Source organism: Hemitrygon akajei, chromosome 3 (genome assembly GCF_048418815.1).
Source record: "Hemitrygon akajei chromosome 3, sHemAka1.3, whole genome shotgun sequence".
In the NCBI taxonomy this organism is placed as follows: Eukaryota; Metazoa; Chordata; class Chondrichthyes; order Myliobatiformes; family Dasyatidae; genus Hemitrygon; species Hemitrygon akajei.
The window spans coordinates 3,501,610-3,525,019 of NC_133126.1; the positions used below are offsets into that span (position 1 = coordinate 3,501,610).

The window sequence follows — 23,410 nt, forward strand, 5'->3', positions numbered from 1 at the left end:
TGACCCATAACTCACTCACATTCAAACATGGAGCAAACTGTACAAGTTGAGAAAGGTATGCAGTTTCAGGGTCTCTGTTGGAACAGCTATTTTATCATATCTTCTTCTTTCTACTTAAGCCCATCACATCTACTGGGGCACACACCACTGACAGAAGCTTGCCAGAATCCTCTGTGCTGGGCTCAATCCTCCCATGTGTTGCCCATCTTCTTGGTGTATCCTTCCTCGCCCTGGGATGAGGTCTTTGGAGCTTCTATATAACATATATAACAATCACAGCACGGAAACAGGCCATTCTGGCCCTCCTAGTCCGTGCCGAACTCTTAATCTCACCTAGTCCCACCTACCCGCACTCAGCCCATAACCCTCCACTCCTTTCCTGTCCATATACCTATCCAATTTTACCTTAAATGACACAACTGAACTGGCCTCTACTACTTCTACAGGAAGCTCATTCCACACAGCTATCACTCTCTGAGTAAAGAAATAACCCCTCGTGTTTCCCTTAAACTTTTGCCCCCTAACTCTCAAATCATGTCCTCTCGTTTGAATCTCCCCTACTCTCAATGGAAACAGCCTATTCACGTCAACTCTATCTATCCCTCTCAACATTTTAAATACCTCGATCAAATCCCCCCTCAACCTTCTACGCTCCAATGAATAGAGACCTAACTTATTCAACCTTTCTCTGTAACTTAAGTGCTGAAACCCAGGTATCATCCTAGTAAATCGTCTCTGCACTCTCTCTAATTTATTGATATCTTTCCTATAATTCGGTGACCAGAACTGTACACAATATTCCAAATTTGGCCTTACCAATGCCTTGTACAATTTTAACATTACATCCCAACTTCTGTACTCAATGCTCTGATTTATAAAGGCCAGCGTTCCAAAAGCCTTCTTCACCACCCTATCTACATGAGACTCCACCTTCAGGGAACTATGCACTGTTATTCCTAGATCTCTCTGTTCCACTGCATTCCTCAATGCCCTACCATTTACCCTGTATGTTCTATTTGGATTATTCCTGCCAAAATGTAGAACCTCACACTTCTCAGCATTAAACTCCATCTGCCAACGTTCAGCCCATTCTTCTAACCGGCATAAATCTCCCTGCAAGCTTTGAAAACCCACCTCATTATCCACAACACCTCCTACCTTAGTATCATCAGCATACTTACTAATCCAATTTACCACCCCATCATCCAGATCATTTATGTATATTACAAACAACATTGGGCCCAAAACAGATCCCTGAGGCACCCCGCTAGTCACCGGCCTCCATCCCGATAAACAATTATCCACCACTACTCTCTGGCATCTCCCATCTAGCCACTGTTGAATCCATTTTATTACTCCAGCATTAATACCTAACGACTGAACCTTCTTAACTAACCTTCCATGTGGAACTTTGCCAAAGGCCTTGCTGAAGTCCATATAGACTACATCCACTGCCTTACCCTCGTCAACATTCCTCGTAACTACTTCAAAAAATTCAATAAGGTTTGTCAAACATGACCTTCCACGCACAAATCCATGCTGGCTACTCCTAATCAGATCCTGTCTATCCAGATAATTATAAATACTATCTCTAAGAATACTTTCCATTAATTTACCCACCACTGATGTCAAACTGACAGGTCTATAATTGCCAGGCTTACTTCTAGAACCCTTTTTAAACAATGGAACCACATGAGCAATACGCCAATCCTCCGGCACAATCCCCGTTTCTAATGACATCTGAAAGATCTCCGTCAGAGCTCCTGCTATCTCTACACAAACTTCCCTCAAGGTCCTGGGGAATATCCGGTCAGGACCCGGAGATTTATCCACTTTTAAATTTCTTAAAAGCGCCAGTACTTCCACCTCTTTAATTGTCATAGGTTCCATAACTTCCTTACTTGTTTCCCACACCTTACACCTTTCAATATCCTTCTCCTTAGTGAATACCGAAGAGAAGAAATCGTTCAAAATCTCTCCCATCTCCCTCGGCTCCACACATAGCTGACCACCCTGATTCTCTAAGGGACCAATTTTATCCCTCACTATCCTCTTGCTTTTAATATAACTGTAGAAGCCTTTCGGATTTACTTCCACCTTATTTGCCAAACCAAACTCGTAACTTCTTTTAGCTTTTCTAATCTCTTTCTTAAGTTTCCTTTTACATTCTTTATATTCCTCGAGCACTTCCTTTACTCCATGCTGCCTATATCTATTGTAGACATCCCTCTTTTTTCGAACCAAGTTTCTAATATCCCTTGAAAACCATGGCGCTTTCAAACCTTTAACCTTTCCTTTCAACCGAACAGGAACATAAAGATTCTGTACCCTCATAATTTCACCCTTAAATGAGCTCCATTTCTCTATTACATCCTTCCCATAAAACAACTTGACCCAATCCACTCTCTCTAAATCCCTGCGCATCTCCTCAAAGTTAGCCTTTCTCCAATCAAAAATCTCAACTCTAGGTCCAGTCCTGTCCTTCTCCATAACTATATTGAAGCTAATGCTATTGTGATCACTGGACCCGAAGTGCTCCCCAACACATACATCTGTCAGCCGACCTATCGCATTCCCCAACAGGAGATCCAACACTGCCCCATCTCTAGTCGGTACTTCTATGTATTGTTGCAAAAAACTATCCTGCACACATTTCACAAACTCTAAACCATCCAGCCCTTTTACAGAATGAGCTTCCCAATCTATGTGTGGAAAATTAAAATCTCCCACAATCACCACCTTGTGTTTACTACAAATATCTGCTATCTCCTTACACATTTGCTCTTCCAACTCACGCTCCCCATTAGGTGGCCTATAATACACTCCTATCAGTGTTACTACACCTTTCCCATTCCTCAATTCCACCCAAATAGCCTCCCTAGAGGAGCTCTGTAATCTATCCTTCCAAAGCACCGCCATAAGATTTTCTCGGACAAGCAATGCAACACCTCCTCCTCTGGCCCCTCCTACTCTATCACACCTGAAGCAACTAAATCCAGGAATATTTAGTTGCCAATCATACCCTTCCTGCAACCATGTTTCTGTAGCTCTGGGTTTTTATGACCATGGCAGAGTTACTTTATCATCTCTGAGTACCCTAAACTGACTCTGCATCTTATTAAAGTATAGAGAGGAGCATGGCCCCTGATCACTGTCACTTCTGCTCACGCACAACATGGTGTTGGGAGATGTGTGGATAGTTGGGGTGGTGATAGTGCTATACAGAGGAGACCCTGTTAAAGACCAGCAGTCTACCCTTTAGCCCCCAGTTTCCTGTTCTCTCGCTCTCCGTTTAAAAAATGCTCTATCCAAGGAGGCAGTGGAGACTTAGGCACTTCATTCCTGACAGAAATCTTATCGATTTTTAGTATGTAAAGGAAACTAATATGGCAGGGGGATTGGAATCAGTATGATAGAGCTGAGGATGAGCCAGGAGGTTTACAAGTAGATGATGGATGCAACATGAGCATAAGGAAGGACAAGCCAATGATTGGCTTCAAATGCAGACAGAGCAGAGTTAAATTGTACCACAGAGGCAAAATTCAAAAGGGCAAAGAATGCAGGACTGAAGATGGTGTATTTAACTGCGCGTAGCATTCAGAATAAGGTGGATGAACTTGTGTCACAATTAGAGAGTGGTCAGTATGACATTGTTGGCTTTACTGAGTCGTGGCTGAAAGAAGGCCGTAGTTCAGAGCTTAACATCACAGGATATACTTTGTATCGAAAGGACAGGCAGGAAGGCATTGGTGATGGTGTGGTTCTGTTGCTAAGAGATGGAATTACATCTCCAGTAAGAGGTGAAATAGGATTAGAGAATGTTGAATTTTTGTGGGCGGAGTTAAGAAACTGCAAGGGTTATAAAATCATTATGGGAATCATATATAGGCCTCCAAATACGAACCATGATGTGGGGTTGAGATTGCAAAGGAAGCTGGAAAAGGCATTTAGTAAGGGTAATGGCACAATTGTAATGGGGAACTTCAATATGCAAGGGGATTTCAAAAATCAGGTTGGTGTCAGATCGCAAGAGAGGGAATTTGTTGAATGCCTATGGGATGACCTTTTAGGCCTTTGACAAGGTTCCACACATGAAGGTTAGTTAGGAAGGTTCAATCGTTAGGTATTAATATTGAAGTAGTAAAATGGATTCAACAGTGGCTGGATGGGAGATGCCAGAGAGTAATGGTGGATAACTGTTTGTCAGGTTGGAGGCCGGTGACTAGTGGTGTGCCTCAGGGATCTGTACTGGCTCCAATGTTGTTTGTCATATACATTAATGATCTGGATGATGGGGTGGTAAATTGGATTAGTAAGTATGCAGATAATACTAAGATAGGTGGTGTTGTGGATAATGAAGTAGATTTTCAAAGCTTGCAGAGAGATTTAAGCCAGTTAGAAGAGTGGGCTGAAAGATGGCGGATGGAGTTTAATGCTGATAAGTGTGAGGTGCTACATTTTGGTAGGACTAATCAAAATAGGACATACATGGTAAATGGTAGAGCATTGAGGAATGCAGTAGAACAGAGTGATCTAGGAATAATGGTGCATAGTTCCCTGAAGGTAGAATCTCATGTGGATAGGGTGGTGAAGAAAGCTTTCGGTATGCTGGCCTTTATAAATCAGCGTTTTGAGTATAGGAGTTGGGATGTAATGTTAAAATTGTACAAGGCATTGGTGAGGCCAATTTTGGAGTATTGTGTACAGTTCTGGTCACTGAATTATAGGAAAGATGTCAACAAAATAGAGAGAGTACAGAGAAGATTTACTAGAATGCTACCTGGGTTTCAGTACCTAAGTTACAGAGAAAGGTTGAACAAGTTAGGCCTTTATTCTTTGAAGTGTAGAAGGTTGGGGGGGGGGGCTTGATAGAGGTATTTAAAATTACGAGGGGGATAGATAGAGTTGACGTGGATAGGCTTTTTCCATTGAGAGTAGGGGAGATTCAAACAAAAGGACATGAGTTGAGAGTTAGGGGGAAAAAGTTTAGGGGTAACACGAGAGGTAACTTATTTACTCAGAGAGTGGTAGCTGTGTGGAACGAGCTTCCAGTAGAAGTGATAGAGGCAGGTTCAGTATTGTCATTTAAAAAAAAATTGATTAGGTATATGGACAGGAAAGGAATGGAGGGTTATGGGCTGAGTGCAGGTAGGTGGGACTAGGTGAGAGTAAGCATTCGGCACGGACTAGAAGGGCCGAGATGGCCTGTTTCCGTGCTGTAATTGTTATATGATTATATATGGTTAAATGTGCTTGAGTCCGCTTGGGGAAAGGCTATCTTAGATTGGGTATTGTGTAATAACCCAGATCTTAGGGAGCTTAATGTAAAGGAACCCTTGGGAGGCAGTGATCATAATGTGATTAAATTCATACTACAATTTGAGAGGGAGAAACACAAGTCACATGTATCAGTATTGCAGTGGAATAAAGGGAATTACAGAGGCAAGAGAGGTGAGCTTACCCAGGTTGATCGGAGGAGGATACTGGCACAGATGACAGCAGAGCAGCGATGGCTGAAGCTTCTGCGAATAGTTCACAAGGCACAGATAGACATGTCCCATAGAAGAAGGTGTTGTCAAATGGCAGGAGTAGGCAATTGTGGCTGACAAGGGAAATTAAGGACTGGATAAAAGCCAAGGAAAGGGCGTATAGAAACATAGAAAACCTACAACATAATACAGGCCCTTTGACCCACAAAGCTGTGCCGAACATGTTCTTACTTTAGAAATTACCTAGGGTTAGCCCTCTATATTTCTGAGCTCCATGTACCTGTTCAGGAGTCTCTTAAAGGACCCTATCGTATGCATCACCATTGCCTGCAGCCCATTCCACGCACTCGCCATAATAAAACTTACCACTGACATCTCCTCTGTACCTACTTCTAAGCACCTTAAAACTGTGCGCTCTTGTGCTATCCATTTCAGCCCTAGGAAAAAGTCTCTGACTATCCACATGATCAATGCCTCTCATCATCTTATTCACCTCCATCAGATCACCTCTCATCCTCTGTCACTCCAAGGAAAAAAGGCTGAGTTCACTCAACCTATACTCATAAGGCATGCTCCCCAATCCAGACAACATCCTTGTAAATCTCCACTGCACCCTTTCTATAGTTTCCACATCCTTCCTATAGTGAGGCGACCAGAACTGAGCACAGTACTCCAAGTGGGGTCTGACCAGTGTTCTATATAGCTGCAACATTACCTCTCGGCTCCTAAATTCAATTCCACAATTGATGAAGGCCAATACATTGTATGCCTTCTTAACCACAGAGTCAGCCTGCGCAGCTGCTTTGAGTGTCCTATGGACTCGGACCCCAAGATCCCTCTGATCCTCCACACTGCCAAGAGTTTTACCATTAATACTATATTCTGCCATCATATTTGACCTACCAAAATGAACCACTTCACATTTACCTGGGTTGAACTTCACCTGTCATTTCTCAGCCCAGTTTTGCATCCTATCAATGTCCTGCTGTAACCTCTGACAGCTCTCTACACTATCCACAACACCTCCAACCTTTGTGTCATCCGCAAACTTACTAACCCATCCCTCCACTTCCTCATCCAGGTCATTTATAAAAATCATTAAGAGTAAGAGTCCCAGAACAGATCCCTGAGGCACCCCACTGGTGACTGACCTCCATGCAGAATATGACCTGTCTACAACCACTCTTTGCCTTCTGTGGGCATGCTAGTTCCGGATCCGCTAAGTAATGTCCCCTTGGATCCCATGCCTCCTTACTTTCTCAATAAGCCTTGCATGGGGTACCTTATCAAATGCCTTGCTGAAATCCATATACACTACATCTACTGCTCTTCCTTCATCAATGTGTTTAGTCACATCCTCAAAAAATTTAATCAGGCTCGTAAGGCATGACCTGCCCTTGACAAAACCATGCTGACTATTCCTAATCATATTATACCTCTTCAAATATTCATAAATCTTGCTTCTCAGGATCTTCTCCATCAACTTATCAACCACTGAGGTAAGACTCACTGGTCTACAATTTCTTAGACTATCTCTACTCCCTTTCTTGAATAAAGGAACAACATCTGCAAACCTCCGATCCTCCGGAACCTCTCCCATCCCCATTGATGATGCAAAGGTCATCGCCAGAGGCTCAGCAATCTCCTCCCTCGCCTTCCACAGTATCCTGGGGTACATCTTATCTGGTCCCAATGACTTATCCAACTTGATGCTTTCCAAAAGCTCCAGCACATTCTTTTCCTTAATATCTACATGCTCAAGCTTTACAGTCTTGATTTTTCAGTCTGAAATAATGTATTTAAATAAAATTCAGAACAAATTAGGAGACTACGAGAGTACGATAAAACTGTATTAGTTCCTTATAGTTATCGACAGAGGAATTAATCCAATGTACATGTTCTTAAATGATTGTAAATGAATAAAATCAGCACAGGCAGATATTACAGATAATGGCAAGTGTCAAATCCTTCTGTGAAACTTCTCTAGGTCAAAATAAAAATCAAAAATGATTAAAAATCTCTTGTTTTCTGAAACAGCATCTTTTGGCCCAAATAGATAACATAACACAAGCACACACAACTGACACTATTTAAAAACTGTTAACTTTAAGCACAGTGTAGTGTTAAATGACCACACAAGTGTAAGTGACTGGCAACAATTAGAAACTGTTCGGCAATAGTCTTTTGCCCCAATTAAGTGGCACAGTGTCCCAAATAAACAAAGGGAATCGGGCTATTTTCTCAATTGGTTTTTGTTGTTTAAGAGTTGTCCCAAAGTAAGTGGCCCCCTTAATTAACCGATGGCCCTATTGACTGGAATTCACTATATTTATAAAATATTAGAAGTAGATTATTTGTTATGGTAGGATAAATCATACTTATTTGGATGTAGTAAAATTTTCAAAATGTACCTCTCAGTTACCAACAAAATAAACGCCCAAATTCATGACAAGTTGTGATGCATTCATTTCTGTTGCAGTGTTGCTTGGATTCCGGTTTGGCAATCATGATCTGTCTTCTAAAGATACCTACTTCAAGTGCAACACGGGTAAGGCAAAGGGATTTTTATTCCATTATTTGTTAATTTAGTTTGTTCCTTTGTTACTTTGTTTTTGTCAATCTTCAGTAGGACTGACTTTTAGATTGTGGTTAACATAAAACAATAAACAGTACAGGCCAGGAACGGACCCTTCAGCCACAGCCAATTAAATTAAAAATCAAATGGGCAGCCTAACCAACCCCTTCTGCCTACACAACATCCATTTCTTCCATTTTCCTCACATTCGTATGCCTATCTAAACGTCTCTTAAATATCCCTAATGTATCTGCCTCTCCCACCACCCCAGGCAGTGCATTCCAGGCACCCACCACTCTATGTGTAAAAATAAAAAAAACTTGCTCTCCACAGCTCCTTTGAAGTTAGCCCCTCTCATTTTAAATGCACACCCCTGATATTACACATTTCAACTCCGGGAAAAGAATACTGTCTACTCTATCTATGCCTCTCATAATCTTATTAACCTCTATCAGATCTCCCCTCAGCCTCCAGAGAAAGCGATCCGTTTGTTCAACTTCTATTAGATATTTTCCAGTTTTTGCGATATTTATTGTTTGTGTGAATGGCTTTTCTCATCAGAATCAGAATCAGGTTTATTATCACCGGCATGTGATGTGAAATTTAACTTAGCAGCAGCAGTTCAATGCAATACATAATCTAGCAGAGAGAGAGAGAGAAAAAAATAAAACATAATAAATAAACAAGTAAATCAATTACGTATATTGAGTTGATGATTAAAAATGGGCAGAAACAGAAATACTGTATATTAAAAAAATGAGGTAGTGTCCAAAGCTTCAAAGTCCATTTAGGAATTGGATGGCCGAGGGGAAGAAGCTGTTCATGAATCACTGAGTGTGTGCCTTCAGGCTTCTGTATCTCCTACCCGATGGTTACAGTGAGAAAAGTGCATGCCCTGGGTGCTGGAGGTCTTTACTAATGGGCGCTGCCTTTCTGAGACACCGCTTCCTAAAGATGTCCTGGGTCCTTTGTAGGCTAGTGCCCAAGATGGAGCTGACTAGATTTACAACCTTCTGCAGCTTTTTTCGGTCCTGTGCAGTAGCCCCTCCACACCAGACAGTGATGCAGCCTGTCAGAATGCTATGTAAATAGTTGTTATACTGTATTGTTTAGGGAATAATGACATGAAAAAAATTCTGTACATGTTCAGTGCAGACACAACCATCGTAGCTTTTCTGGGAACACTGATGCTGACTCGGCATCAACCGATGCTGATTCTCCCGTGATCTTTAAGTTCTTGAGGCTGTAGCACTTTACATAGCTAGCCAGCTATCTCTTACTAGCCTTAAACTCTTTCCTCTCATTCACAACACAAACGAGACGCAAGGTGAACATTGCTTAAACAACGAGTGCTGGAGAGAGACTGAGGATCTGTGAAATGGCAGGAATCTACAGCAGGGTGTGCCTGCACATCACTTCATTGGCGTGGATTCAGCAAATCTGTTTTACATTCTGTCTTATGGTCGTAGGTCTTTCTCATTGATTTGCTTTACAGCGGGTTTTCATTTGGATTAATATTGATGTAATTGTTGATGGACTTGATGTTTCAGACACAGTTTTTTCCTCTCCACCATTAGGTTTCTGATGGCCCTCGAGCAGTAACTTCATATACCTTCATTCCGCATTGTTTATTTTTAGACCATAAAACATAGGAGCAGAATTAGGCCATTTGGCCCATCGAGTCTGCTCTGCCATTCAATGGCTGATTTTTTTTTACCTCTCTTCAGCCCCACTCCCCGATCTTCTCCCTGTAACCTTTGATGCATTGACCAAATAAGAACCTATCAATCTCTGCCATAAATACACCCAATGACCTGGCTTCCCCAGCTGCCTGTGGTAATAAATTCCACAAATTCACCACCCTCTGGCTGAAGAAGTTTCTCTACGTATCTATTTTAAATGGACATCCTTTCTTTCCTGCAGCTGTGCCCTCTTGTCCTAGACTCCCCAACCATGGAAAACATCCTTTCCACATCTACTCTGTCTAGACCTTTCAACATTTGAAAGGTTTCAATGAGATCCCCCAAAGGTTTCAATGAAATCACAATATTTGTGATTTATTATAATTTCATATCTTTGCACAGTTGGCAGAGAGTGGTGAAAGTGTGGAATTTATTGTCACTGACAGCAGTGTAGGCCAAGTCAGTTGGTATTTTAAAGCAGAGGTAGATAGATTTTTGATTAGTCACGGTGTCAAAGATTACTAGGAGAAAAGAGGAGAATGGCCTAATTCTCCTCCTATGTCTTATGGTCTTGTGGTCTAAAACAACCAGTTTCACTTCATTGTTAATTAATGATAATAAATCTGATTGTCATTCTTCCTTAGAATGTCTCAGTTTCCTGAATTTTAATCCATTTAGTTTTAATCAGTGTGTATCAGCTATTTATTTCCTTTGCTAAATGTATATGGTATAGTTCATTCCAACTTTGATATTTTACGTTAATTCCTTTCTCATTAGACCATTTGGAAGTGTATAAAATGCTGAGGGCCATAGACAGGGTAAATGCACACATTTTTTCCAGGACAATGGGTATCACAAACCTCAGGGCCTCTGTTTACAGAAACAGGAGAAAGGAAAGGGACTTGAGGGTTGGCAGCTGCGTACCAAAGATGGTGCATGTCTGGAGTGAGCACCACTCACTTCCAATCCCATTTCATCTGAGAGGGCATCAACTATGGAAATCTGAAGTAGATGATGGACTACCTCACTGGTTCTCAGTGTGGGTCATGTGGCCTCCCAGGGGGCCTTGCTGGATTTCATAGGGGCCACAGGAGTTTCTGAATGGGCCAGGGTGAATTTACTGTTTTGATGAAAGATTACTGAATTACATAAAGAAGAAATGAATACATGTAATTTAATTAGAACCCTGAATGAAATGAATGAGAAAACATGTTAGATGATGTAAATGGGGTAGCAAAACAGCTTAGCCCATGTGTGTGGATGGGGGCGGGTCACAGAACCACTATTTTTGCTTGATCATTTTACAAATCACCGTTCACACCTGCTGAGCCCGACTCTACATCCACTCCCAAATCACAAACTGCAGATCAGGTGCGGCCGTTTGCAACCATAAACACAAACAATTCTACAGATGCTGAAAGTCCAGTGCATCACACACAAAATGCTGGAGGAACTCAACAGGTCAGGCAGCATCCATAGAAGTGACTAAATAGTTGACAATTCAGGTCAAGACCCTGCATCAGAACTGGAAAGGAAGAAAGATGACAGCTCTGCATTCAATAACTGTAATCCCCTCAAAACTAATCAATAAGCTTCAAGACATTGGTCTCAATACCTCCTTGTGCAATTGGATTCTCGATTTCCTCCACTGCAGTCCCTAGTCAGTTTGGATTGGCAACAACATCTCCTCCACAATCTCCATCAGCACAGGTGCACCAGAAGGCTGTGTGCTTAGCCCTCAGCTCTACTCAGCTTACAGTTATGACTGAGAGGCTAAGCAGAGCTCTAATGCCATATTCAAGTTTGCTGAAGCCTTCACCATTGGAGGCCGAATCAAAGGTGGTGACAAATCAGCATATAGGAGGGAGATTGAAAATCTGACTGAGTGGTGCTATAACATCAATGTCTTAGACAAGTCAAGTCAAGTAGCTTTTTATTGTCATTTCAACCATAACTGCTGGTACAGTACACAGTAAAAATGAAACAACATTTCTCCAGGACCATGGTGCTACATGAAACAACATTAAACTACACTATACTACGTGAAACAATACAGAACTACATTAGACTTCAGACCCACATGGGACTGCATGAAGTGCACAAGACAGTACAATAATTAATAAACAAGACAATAGGCACAGTAAAGGGCAATGTCAGCAAGACCAAGGAGCTGATTATGGACTTCAGAAGGAGGAACTGGTCCATGAATCATTCCTCATCGGAGGATCAGAGATGGAGAGGTTCAGCAACTTTAAATTCCTCATTATTATCGTTTCCGAGGACCTGTCTGGGCCCAACGTATAAGTACCATTACAAAGAAAGCACAGCAGTGCCCCTACTTCCTTAGAAGTTTGTGGAGATCCTGCATGACATTTAACTTTGACAAACTTCTGCTGATGTGTAGTGGAGAGTATATACTGACTGTCCGCATCACAGCTGGTATGTAAACACCAATGCTCTTGAATCCTACAAGAAGTAATGGATATGGCCCAGTACCCTCCCTACCACTGAGCACATCTACACAGAGTGTTGTCGCAGGAAAGCTGCATCCATCATCCAGAGACCCCCACCACCCAGGTCATGCTCTCTTTTCATTGCTGCCAGCAGGAAGGTGGTATAGGAGCCTCAAGACTCACACCACCAGCTTCAGGAACTGCTGTTACCCCTCAACCATCCGGCTCTTTAACCAAAGGGGTTAACCACTCAATTTCACTCACCCCATCACTGAACTGTTCTCACAACCTATGGACTCACTTTCAAGGTCTCTTTATCTCTTGTTCTTGCTATTTATTGCTTATGATGATGATGATTATTTATTTTTGTACTTGCACAGTTTGTTGTTGTTTGCACACAGGCTGTATGCCCAAGTTATGTGATCTTTCATTGATTCTATTATGGTTATTAGATTTATTGAGTATGCCCACAAGAAAATGCATCTCAGGGTTGTATATAGTGACATTTATGTACTTTGATAATAAATTTACTTTGAATTTTGAAGATGCCAGAATAAAAATGAGGGGGAAGGGAAGGAGGACAAGATGGAAGGTGATAGGTGAAGCCAGGTGAGTGGGAAAGGTAAAGGGCTGGACAAGAATGAATCAGATAGGAGAGGATTGTGGGCCATGTGAGAAAGGGAAGGGTGATGGGATAGGCAGGTGAGAGGCCAGAGTGCGGAGGGGGAGGGAAGAATTTTTTTACTGGAAAGAGAAATTAATATTTATGTTATCAGGTTGAAGATTACCCAAATGGAATTTAAGGTGTTGCTCCTTCACCCTGAGGGTGGCCTTATTCTGGCATAAGAACCGTCTTGGTGTTGTACAAAGAGGTGATCTTCAATTATGTCGAACCAGATATGGTTGCAACCAGATAATCAAAAACTCACTAGTTTGTATCAGTTGCAAGGATCTCACTATATACCCAACGTATCAGTTTTTCATTGCTGGTTGGAAGAATATATATATATCCTATTCAGGGCCTTGAAATCATTATATTTTTCATATACAACTGTAACATGTTTAACAGAATACCTATAACCTGTTAAGACATAAATATTGACTGTATATTAGAATAATAAGTACAGATGAACAAACTAAACTTTAGTAACTAACAGAGACTAAGGAGGGTGAGTATCACAGAGGAAAATGAAAATCACAAGTGGGTCATGAATAGGAAACTGTTGAGAACCACTGACCAGCTCACAAAACAGACTAGAAATAATCTCCGTGGTGGGGAGTCTAGGACAATAGGGCATAGCCTCAAGATAGAGGGGGCGTCCATTTAAAACAGAGATGTGGAGAAATTTCTTTAGCCAGAGGGTGGTGAATTTGTGGAATTTATTACCACAGGCAGGATCACCAGAGGATCTGCCCACTGTTTGTGATATTTACCAGGAGCATTACAGACAAAGGGCCTGAAGCATTGTTGAAGATCCCTACCATCCACCCCACAATCTCGTTGACCCACTACCATGAAGAAGGGATACAGGAACTTTTAGGACTAGGACTGCCAGACTGGGTAACAGCTCCTTTCCTCAGGCTGTGAGACTAATGAACACCCTGCCACCACCGAGGTCTTGTTACTAGGACAGTGAGCTGTTTATTTTAACAGTTTGATCAGGAATGAAGAATAGTTCTCAGGAGTGACTGTAGAGGGCAATTCTGGATCTGCAGTAGAGACATGGGAACAGCAGGGGTGTGGCCGCTTGGGTAGTAGAATCCTTCCTACACCTCCTCTTTGGCTGCTTCATGAATCAGTGTCTCCAGTGGTCTCTGTCACAAGCTGCCACTCTTTAACTTTGATATTTTCCTGACAGAGCTGCTGCTTCGAATGTTGCTAGGGTGGATGTGGAGAGGATGTTTCCTGTGGTGGGGAATCCAGAACTAGGGGGTACAGCCTCAAAATTGAGGGGTGAGCCTTTAGAACACAGGTAAGGAGGAATTATTTTAGCCAGAGAGTAGTGAATCTGTGGAATGCTCTGCCACAGACTGTAGTGGGGCTAAGTCCATGAGTATATTTAAGGCAGAAGTTGATCATTTCCAGATTGGTCAGGACATCAAAAGGATATGGCGAGAATGCAGGTGTATGGGGTTGAGTGGGATCCAGGATCAGTCATGATGGAATGGCAGAACAGACTCGATGGGCTGAATGGCTTAATACTGCTTCTGTGTCTTATGGTCTTAAGTTGGTCTTTGTACCTCTTGCACGGGGCACCACAATCTCTCTTGCCCTGAGAGAGTTTCCTGTAGAGTACTGCTTTCGTTCACCTGGATTTGTCTATGCAAGACACGTGGCCTGGCCAGTGGAGCTGCCTGAACAGCAAAGTGGCTTCAGTGTTTGGAGGTTGAGCCTTCGCCAGGACCTCGTTGTTGGAGACACGATCCTGCCAGCTGATACCCATGATGGAGCGGAGGCTGCGCTGATGGAAGTGCTTCAGCCACTGGATTTGCTTGCGGTACAAGACCCAGGCTTTGGAGGCCATCAGCAGTGTTGTGACGACGTCAGCCCTGTACACCTGGATTTTTGTGGACAGATGTAACTGGTGATTCTTCCACACATGCTTCTGGAGGCTCCTGAAGGCACTGCTGGCTCTGGCAAGTCAATTGTCAATGTCCTTTACTACCGTAGCACCGTTGGAGAAGATGCTGCCCAGGTGGGTGAACTGCTCAACTGTGGTGAGAGGGTGGCCGTCAATGGTGATCTGAGGTGGGTTATAAATGCCACGAAGGGACTTCTGATGGAGGATCATCGTTTTCTTCAGATTGTTAACCAAAAGCCCTGGCAAACTGAATAACTGCAGCCTGTAGCACATCCTATGTATGCGTGAGAAGAGCACAGTTGTCTGCATATAGTAGCTCGAGAATGGGCTCTTGCATGGTTTTTGTTCGGGCAAGAAGGCGGTGGCGCTTGCAGATATTTCTGTCAGTGTGGAACTGAATGTAGATGCTCTCTGAGGTGTCTCTTTCGCTTCCTGTAGCATCATGCTGAAAAAAATAGCAAAGAGCGTTGATGTAAAAACACAGCCCTGTTTCACACTGGTACTGGACCCTGGTCAGATCCCACTTGGAGTACTGTGCCCAGTTCTGGTCACCTCACTACTGGAAGGATGTGGAAACCATTGAGAGGGTGCAGAGGAGAATTACAAGGATGTTGCCTGGATTGGGGAGCATGTCTTATGAGAATAGGTTGAGTGAACTTGGCCTTTTCTCCTTGGAGAGACAGAGGATGAGAGGTGGCCTGATAGAGGTGTATAAGATGATGAGAGGCATTGATTGTGTGGATAGTCAGAGGCTTTTTCCCAGGGCTGAAATGGTTGCCACAAGAGGACACAGGTTTAAGGTGCTGGGGAGTAGGTACAGAGGAGATGTCAGGGGTAAGTTTTATACTCAGAGAGGTGAGTGCATGGAATGGGCTGCCGGCAACGGTGGTGGAGGTGGATACGATAGGGTCTTTTAAGAGACTTTTAGATAGGTACATGGAGCTTAGAAAGATAGAGGGCTATGGGTAAGCCTAGTAATTGCTAAGGTAGGGACATGTTCAACACAGCTTTGTGGGCTGAAGGGCCTGTATTGTGCTGTAGATTTTTTGTGTTTTTATGTACTGATAGGGAATGGGTCAGACAGGTTGCTGTTGTGTTTAACCTGACCGTTTTGACCTTCATGGAGCTGCTGAAGGATGGTGAGCTTTGACAGAATCTTCCAGTGTGGCTGACTGTAGCAAAGGCCTTGGTCAGGTTAATGAACAGAACATGCAGACCTATGTTCACGACACTCCCCCTGTTTCTGGCACGGGACAAAGATCGTGTCTGATGTGCCTCTGTTCTCTTTGAATCTGCACTGATTCTCTGTGAGGTTCCCTTTGGCAATGGGAGGATTGCCATTGCTGTTTACGGTTTACCTGTGCTGTACACTACATGCATTTTGAATTATATATCATTAAACAATTTGCAGTAATATTTTGTTTCATGTATTTTGTGAGTGCACTGTGGTCTGAAGGAACATTGTTTCATTTGGTTGTGTGTATATATATATATATATATACACCGTCAGATTATAATAAACTTGAATTTGAACTCTGTGAATAACCATGCATTTGGAGCATCTATGAAAGCTGCATGAGACTGAAGATTAAAAAAGGTACATTTCAATACTGTTTGGATGTTCACTTTGTTAATCTATCACCTTTGAATAAGTGTAATAAAGCTGATCAAGAATTTTGCAGATTTGTTGTATTCTGAACCTGTCTCACGTAAATCAAAATTAAACTGAATGATAATTTTGTAATGTGTTTTTGTTGATTTATCGCTTGTATTTCCCTTTTAATTAAATGTGTCTTACTCCTTGTTTCTTCCATTATCTTGCTTTAGAGCCTTTTGGAGCCATTTTCTAAATTACTGAGCTTTGTGATTCAGAATGGAGTCTTCACCCTTGCATACCTTGTTGAGCTGTGTGGATTGTGTTATCGAGCATTCAATAAGGTAAAATCTTCACTTTGCTTTCAGATTTTACTGTTGAATAAATTGAAATATTTTTAAGGCCACCTTATAAATAATGTCACTTCATTGTGAATGCATTGGCATGTTTCAGATGTATGGCTGTTATAATCAGGATCAGGTTTAATATCATCAGCATATGTCATGAAATTTGTTAACTTTGCAGCAGCTGTACAATGCAATACTTGATAATTATAGGAAAAAGTGAATTGCAGTAATTCTATATATGTATATTAAATAGTTAAAATAAGTAGTGGAAGAACAGAAATTGAAAAAAAAGTATTGAGGTAGTGTTCATGGGTTCAATGCCCATTTAGAAATCAGATGGCAGAGGGGAAGAAGCTGTTCCTGTATCACTGAGTGTGTGCCTTCTGGCTTCTGTACCTCCTACTTGATGTTAACAGTGAGAAAGTGGCATGTCCTGGGTGATAGGGTCCTTAATGATAGACACTGCCTTTCTGAGACACCACTCCTTTGAGATGTCTTGGATACTGTGAAGGCTAGTACCCAAAATGGAGGTGACTAATTTTACAACTTTCTGCAGCTTACTGATCCTGTGCAGTAACCCCCCCCCCCACACCCATACCAGACAGTGATGCAGCCTTTCAGAATGCTTTCCATACTACAAATCAAATCTCCTCAAACTCCTAATGAAATACAGCTGCTATCTTGCCTTCTTTATAGCAGTATCAATATTTTGCAACTAGGATATATCCTCAGAGATATTGATGCCCAGGAACATGAAATTGATTGCTCTCTCCACTTCTGATTCCTCTGTGAGGATTGGTTTGTGTTCCCTCATCTTACCTTTTCTGAAGTCTACAATCAGCTCTTTGATCTTAATGAAGTTGAGTGCAAGGTTGTTGCTGCGACACCACTCAACTAGTTGGTATATCTTGCTCTTGTACACCCTCTTGTCTCTATGTGAAATTCTGCCTACAATAGTTGAATCATCAGCAAATTTATAGATATTATAGATATAGGTATTTGAGCTATGACTAGCCACACAGACATGGGTGTAGAGAGAGTCGAGCAGTGGGCTAAGACACATCCCTGTGGTGCACCAGTGTTGATTGTCAGCGAGGTTGAGATGTTATTTCCAATCCGCACAGACAGTGGTTTTCCAGTTAGGAAGTCAAAGATCCAGTTGCAGAGGGAGATAGAGAGGCCCATGTTCTATAGCTTTTCGATCAGAACTGTAGGGATGATGATGTTAAATGCCGAGCTACAGTCAAAAAACAGAGTCCTGACATAGGTGTTTGTATTGTCCAGATGATCCAAGGCCGTATGGAGCCATTGAGATTGTGTCTGCCATAGACCTATTGTGGTGATAGGCAGATTGCAATGGGTCCAGGTTCTTACTGAGACAGGAGTTGATTCTAGCCATGACCAACCCCTTGAAGCATTTCATCACCATAATTATGAGTGCTACTAGATGATAACGTTGAGGCAGCTGACACTGCTCTTCTTCGACACTGGTATAATTGTTGTCCCTTTGAAACAGGTGGGGACTTCCGATTGTAACAATGAGAGATTGTAAATGTCTTTGAATACCCTCGTCAATTAGTTGGCACAAGTTTTCAGAGCCTTACCAGGTACTCCATCGAGGCCTGCCACCTTGTGAGGGTTCACCCTCCTGAAAGAAAGCCTGACATTTGCCTCCAAGACAGAGGTTACAGGGTCACCAGTTGTGGCAGGGATTGTCATAGTTGTAGTTTTATTCTCCCTTTTGAAGTGAGCATGAAAGGCTTTGAGCACATCTGGTAGTGAAGCATCACTTCTATTCATGATGTCAGGATTTTGTTTGTAGAAAGTAATGGTCTGCAAACCCTGCCAAAGCTGATGAGCATCCAACGTCACCACCCATCTCTCTCGGAATTGTTTCTTGGCTCTTGAAAGAGCATTTTGCAACTTTAAACAACTCATTTCAAGATAATTTCCAGCAACTTCAGATTCAGATTCAGTTTATTGTCATTTAGAAACCACAAATGCAATGCAGTTAAAAAATGAGACAACGTTCCCCCGGAATGATATCACAAAAGCATATGACAAAACAGACTACACCAGAAAATCCACGTAACGTTTGGCAATCCCCAATCCAGAGTCCGGAGAGGCTGCTGCATATTAATATCGCGTTACCATCCAGCGCGTTCCCCGGAAAGGAGCTCCAAATCCACCAGATAAAAACAAGACCAAAAACTAAAGCTACAAGACCTGCACAAAACCACATAATTACAACATATAGTTACAACAGTGCAAACAATAGCATAATTGATTAAAAACAGACTATGGGCACAGTAAAAATAGTCCAAGATGTTAAAGGACTGTAAGTTCAAAAGAAATCACCACACAGTTTCCACAAGTCCCCAGGGTCCCGACAGACTCGCCATACCACGCCGGCGGCAGAAGGGAGTACCCCCACAATGGACTTCCACGGCGCCGCCAACTCAGCCTCGCAGACGCAGCACACATGGAAAGCAACCTGAGTCCGTCGAAAGGACTCCGAGTCCGTCGAATCTCCGAGCCGATGACCATCCCCTCTGGCACAGCTTCTCCGAGCACCATTCTCTGCTGAGCGTATTAAGACGGCCCCGCCAACGGCCATCGGTAACGCGACCCCGAGGATTGGGGGCCTGTTCTTCCCAGCAGAATCCCGAACCTCACAGCAGCAGCAGCAACGAAGAAGGTCTTCCTGGAATTTCCTGATGTTTCTCCGTGCTTCCACGTCCGTTTTCAATTGATTATGATTGCGCACAGCACCCCACTTCACAAGTGACAGATAATCAGTTTCAGAGTGGCAAGCTGCAAGCTGTGTCGCGCCACCATCTTGGATCAGGAGTCTTGCAATTATTTTTCCAGTTTTTCTGAAGTGGACCATCTCATGGCCCAGAACATAGAACACAGGATAGTACAGCACAGGAATAGGTCCTTTGGCCCTCAATTAAGTTAGCAATCAAGTGGCTAACTAAACTAATCCCCTTTGCCCTCACAATGTCCATTTCCTTCCACTTTCTTCATATTCATGTGTCTATCAAAACGTCTCTTAAGAGTCCCTAATGTATCTGCCTCTACCAGCACTCCAGACAGCACATTCCAGGCATACACCACTCCCTGTGGAAAAAAAGACTTGCCCCTCACATCTCCTTTGAAATTTCTTTCCGCACATGCCCTCTGGTATTAGGGCATTAGATATTTCAACCTTGGGAAAAAGATGCTGTCTGTCGACTCTATCTGTGCCTCTCATAATCTTATAAACCTCCATCAGATCTCTCCTCAGCCTCCCCCGCTCCAGAGAAAACAACCCAGGTTTGTCCAACCTCTTGTTGTATTATAAACCTTGTAATCCAGGCAGCATCTTGGTAAACATTTCTGCATCTTCTGCAAAATCTGAACATCTTTCCTATAATGGGATGACCAGAACTGTATGCGATACTCTAGATGTGGCTGTTATGTTTTTTGTAGCTTCAAAACATTAAACTAGTTCAAAGGAAGACGGGGAGTCCAAAATATGAGTCTTACTTTGTGTTTACCCATAATGAATTATTGAAATGAACAAGAATGCTTAATCAAACAATATATCCACCAGATTGTAGGTCAAGTATGATGGCAGAATATAGCATTAATGGTAAGACTCTTGGCAGTGTGGAGGATCAGAGGGATCTTGGGGTCTAAGTCCATAGGACACTCAAAGCTGCTACGCAGGTTGACTCTGTGGTTAAGAAGGCATTGGCCTTCATCAATTGTGGAATTGAATTTAGGAGCTGAAAGGTAAGTTGCAGCTATATAGGACCCTGGTCAGACCCCACTTGGAGTACTGTGCTCAGTTCTGGTCGCCTCACTACAGGAAGGATGTGGAAACCATCAGACCCACCCAGCACCAAAACCTGAAGCACAGGCCTCCAGTCAGAGAGACAGCAATCTACTACCATAACTTTCACCACCTCCAATGGGATCCCACCACCAAGCACATGTTGCACTCCCCCCACTTTCCGCTTTCCTCAGGAATCACTCCCTACGTGACTCCCTTCTCCATTTATCCCTCTCCACTGATCTCCCTCCTGGTACTCAGAGTATCCTTGCAAGTGGAACAAGTGCTATACTTGCCCCTACACCTCCTCCCTCACTACCATTCAGGGCCCCTACAGTCCTTCCTTACTTGTTCATCACCTCCCTCTGGTGCTCCATCCCCTTCCCTTTCTTCCATGGTCATCTACCCTCTCCTATCAGATTTCCCTTTCTCCAGCTCTTTATCTCTAAAGAGCTTCCCTGCACTTCTTCCTCCCCCCTTCCCTCTTACTCTAACTGCTCATTCTTTTTTCCAGTCCTGATGAAAGGTCTCATCCCAAAACATCGACTTCTCACATTTTTCCATAGATGCTGCCTGACCAGTTGAGTTTGTGTGTTGTTTGGATTTCCAGCAACTGCAGATTTTCCTTAGTTTGATCTACTACCACTCTTTTACTTCTCCCACAAAGCCAATGTCTAATCTAATTTACTACCTCATTTTGCACGCTGAGCGACTCCTTAACCAATCTCCCAAGCAGGACCTTGTCAAATACTTCACTAGTCTATGTGGACAACATCCACTGCCTCATCTGGATCCACTTTCCTGGTAACTTCATCATCGAAACACTCTGTAAGATTGATTAGACATAAACTAGCACTCACAAAACCATGCTCACTATATTTAATCAGTCCATATCTATCCAAATACTTATATATCCAGTTCCTCAAAATATCTTCCACTAACTTTCCCATTACTGATATCAGGGTCACCGGACTGGTTTATTTATAGAGCCTTTCTTGAACAGTGGAACAGCATTGGCTACCTTCCAATCCTCTGATACCTCACCTGTCACTAAGGATGATTTAAATATCTTGGCTTGTGCCACAGACATTTAAATATCTCTGCTAGGTATCCCCTTTTGGTTCAAGAGCCTGATGGTTGAGGGGTGATAACTGTTCCTGAACCTGGTGGTGTGAGTCCTGAGGCTCGTGGATCACCTTCCAGACTGCAGCTGCGAAAAGAGAGTATGACCTTGACGGTGAGAGTCTGTGATGATGAATGCTGCTGTCCTGCAACAACACGCTGTGTAAATGTGCTCAGTGGTGGGGAGGGCAGCACCTTCAATGCACTGGGACATATCCATTACTTTTTGTAGGGTTTTCCATTTAAGGGCATTGGTGTTTGCATACCAGGCTGAGATGCAGCCAGTCAATAGACTCTCCATCACACGTCTTTAGAAGTTTGAGATGTCGTGCCAAATCCTTGCTAACTCCTAAGGAAGTAGAGGTACTTTAGCATATTTACTGTAATACCATGGCCTCTTATCTTGTTAAGCAGCCTCATGCAGCACCTTGTTAAAGACTTTCTGAAAATCCAAGTAGATAGATAGAGATAGATAGATAGATAGATACTTTATTCATCCCCATGGGGAAATTCAACTTTTTTTTCCAATGTCCCATACACTTGTTGTAGCAAAACTACTTACATACAATACTTAACTCAGTAAAAAAAAATATGATATGCATCTAAATCACTATCTCAAAAAGCATTAATAATAGCTTTTAAAAAGTTCTTAAGTCCTGGCGGTAGAATTGTAAAGCCTAATGGCATTGGGGAGTATTGACCTCTTCATCCTGTCTGAGGAGCATTGCATCGATAGTAACCTGTCGCTGAAACTGCTTCTCTGTCTCTGGATGGTGCTATGTAGAGGATGTTCAGAGTTATCCATAATTGACCGTAGCCTACTCAGCGCCCTTCGCTCAGCTACCGATGTTAAACTCTCCAGTACTTTGCCCACGACAGAGCCCGCCTTCCTTACCAGCTTATTAAGATGTGAGGCGTCCCTCTTCTTAATGCTTCCTCCCCAACACGCCACCACAAAGAAGAGGGCGCTCTCCACAACTGACCTATAGAACATCTTCAGCATCTCACTACAGACATTGAATGACGCCAACCTTCTTAGGAAGTACAGTCGACTCTGTGCCTTCCTGCACAAGGCATCTGTGTTGGCAGTCCAGTCTAGCTTCTCGTCTAACTGTACTCCCAGATACTTGTAGGTCTTAACCTGCTCCACACATTCTCCATTAATGATCACTGGCTCCATATGAGGCCTAGATCTCCTAAAGTCCACCACCATCTCCTTGGTCTTGGTGATATTGAGACGCAGGTAGTTTGAGTTGCACCATATCACAAAGTCCTGTATCAGTTTCCTATGCTCCTCCTCCTGTCCATTCCTGACACACCCCACTATGGCCGTGTCATCAGCGAACTTCTGCACATGGCAGGACTCCGAGTTATATTGGAAGTCTGATGTGTACAGGGTGAACAGGACCGGAGAGAGTACGGTTCCCTGCGGCGCCCCTGTGCTGCTGACCACCGTGTCAGACCTACAGTCTCCCAACCGCACATACTGAGGTCTATCTGTCAAGTAGTCCACTATCCAATCCACCATGTGAGAGTCTACTCCCATCTCCGTTAGTTTGTGCCTTAAGATCTTGGGCTGGATGGTGTTAAAGGCACTAGAGAAGTCAAGGAATGTAATCCTCACAGCACAACTGACCCCCTCTAGGTGAGAGAGTGATTTGTGCAGCAAATACGTGATAGCATCCTCCACTCCCACCTTCTCCTTATACGCAAACTGAAGAGGATCCTGGGCGTGCCTGGTTTGTG

At 42.9% G+C, this 23,410-nt stretch overlaps 1 protein-coding gene across 1 annotated transcript in view; it reads left to right on the top strand.

Moving 5' to 3' along the window:
- The window catches only part of LOC140724707 (protein unc-79 homolog), a 436,731-nt gene that overhangs the window by 298,768 nt on the left and 114,553 nt on the right, over window positions 1-23,410 (top strand). The window contains exons 39-40 of the mRNA XM_073039156.1: window positions 7,969-8,037; window positions 16,609-16,719. Coding sequence (XP_072895257.1) covers window positions 7,969-8,037; window positions 16,609-16,719 — 180 coding nt within the window. The remainder of the gene's footprint in view (window positions 1-7,968; window positions 8,038-16,608; window positions 16,720-23,410) is intronic.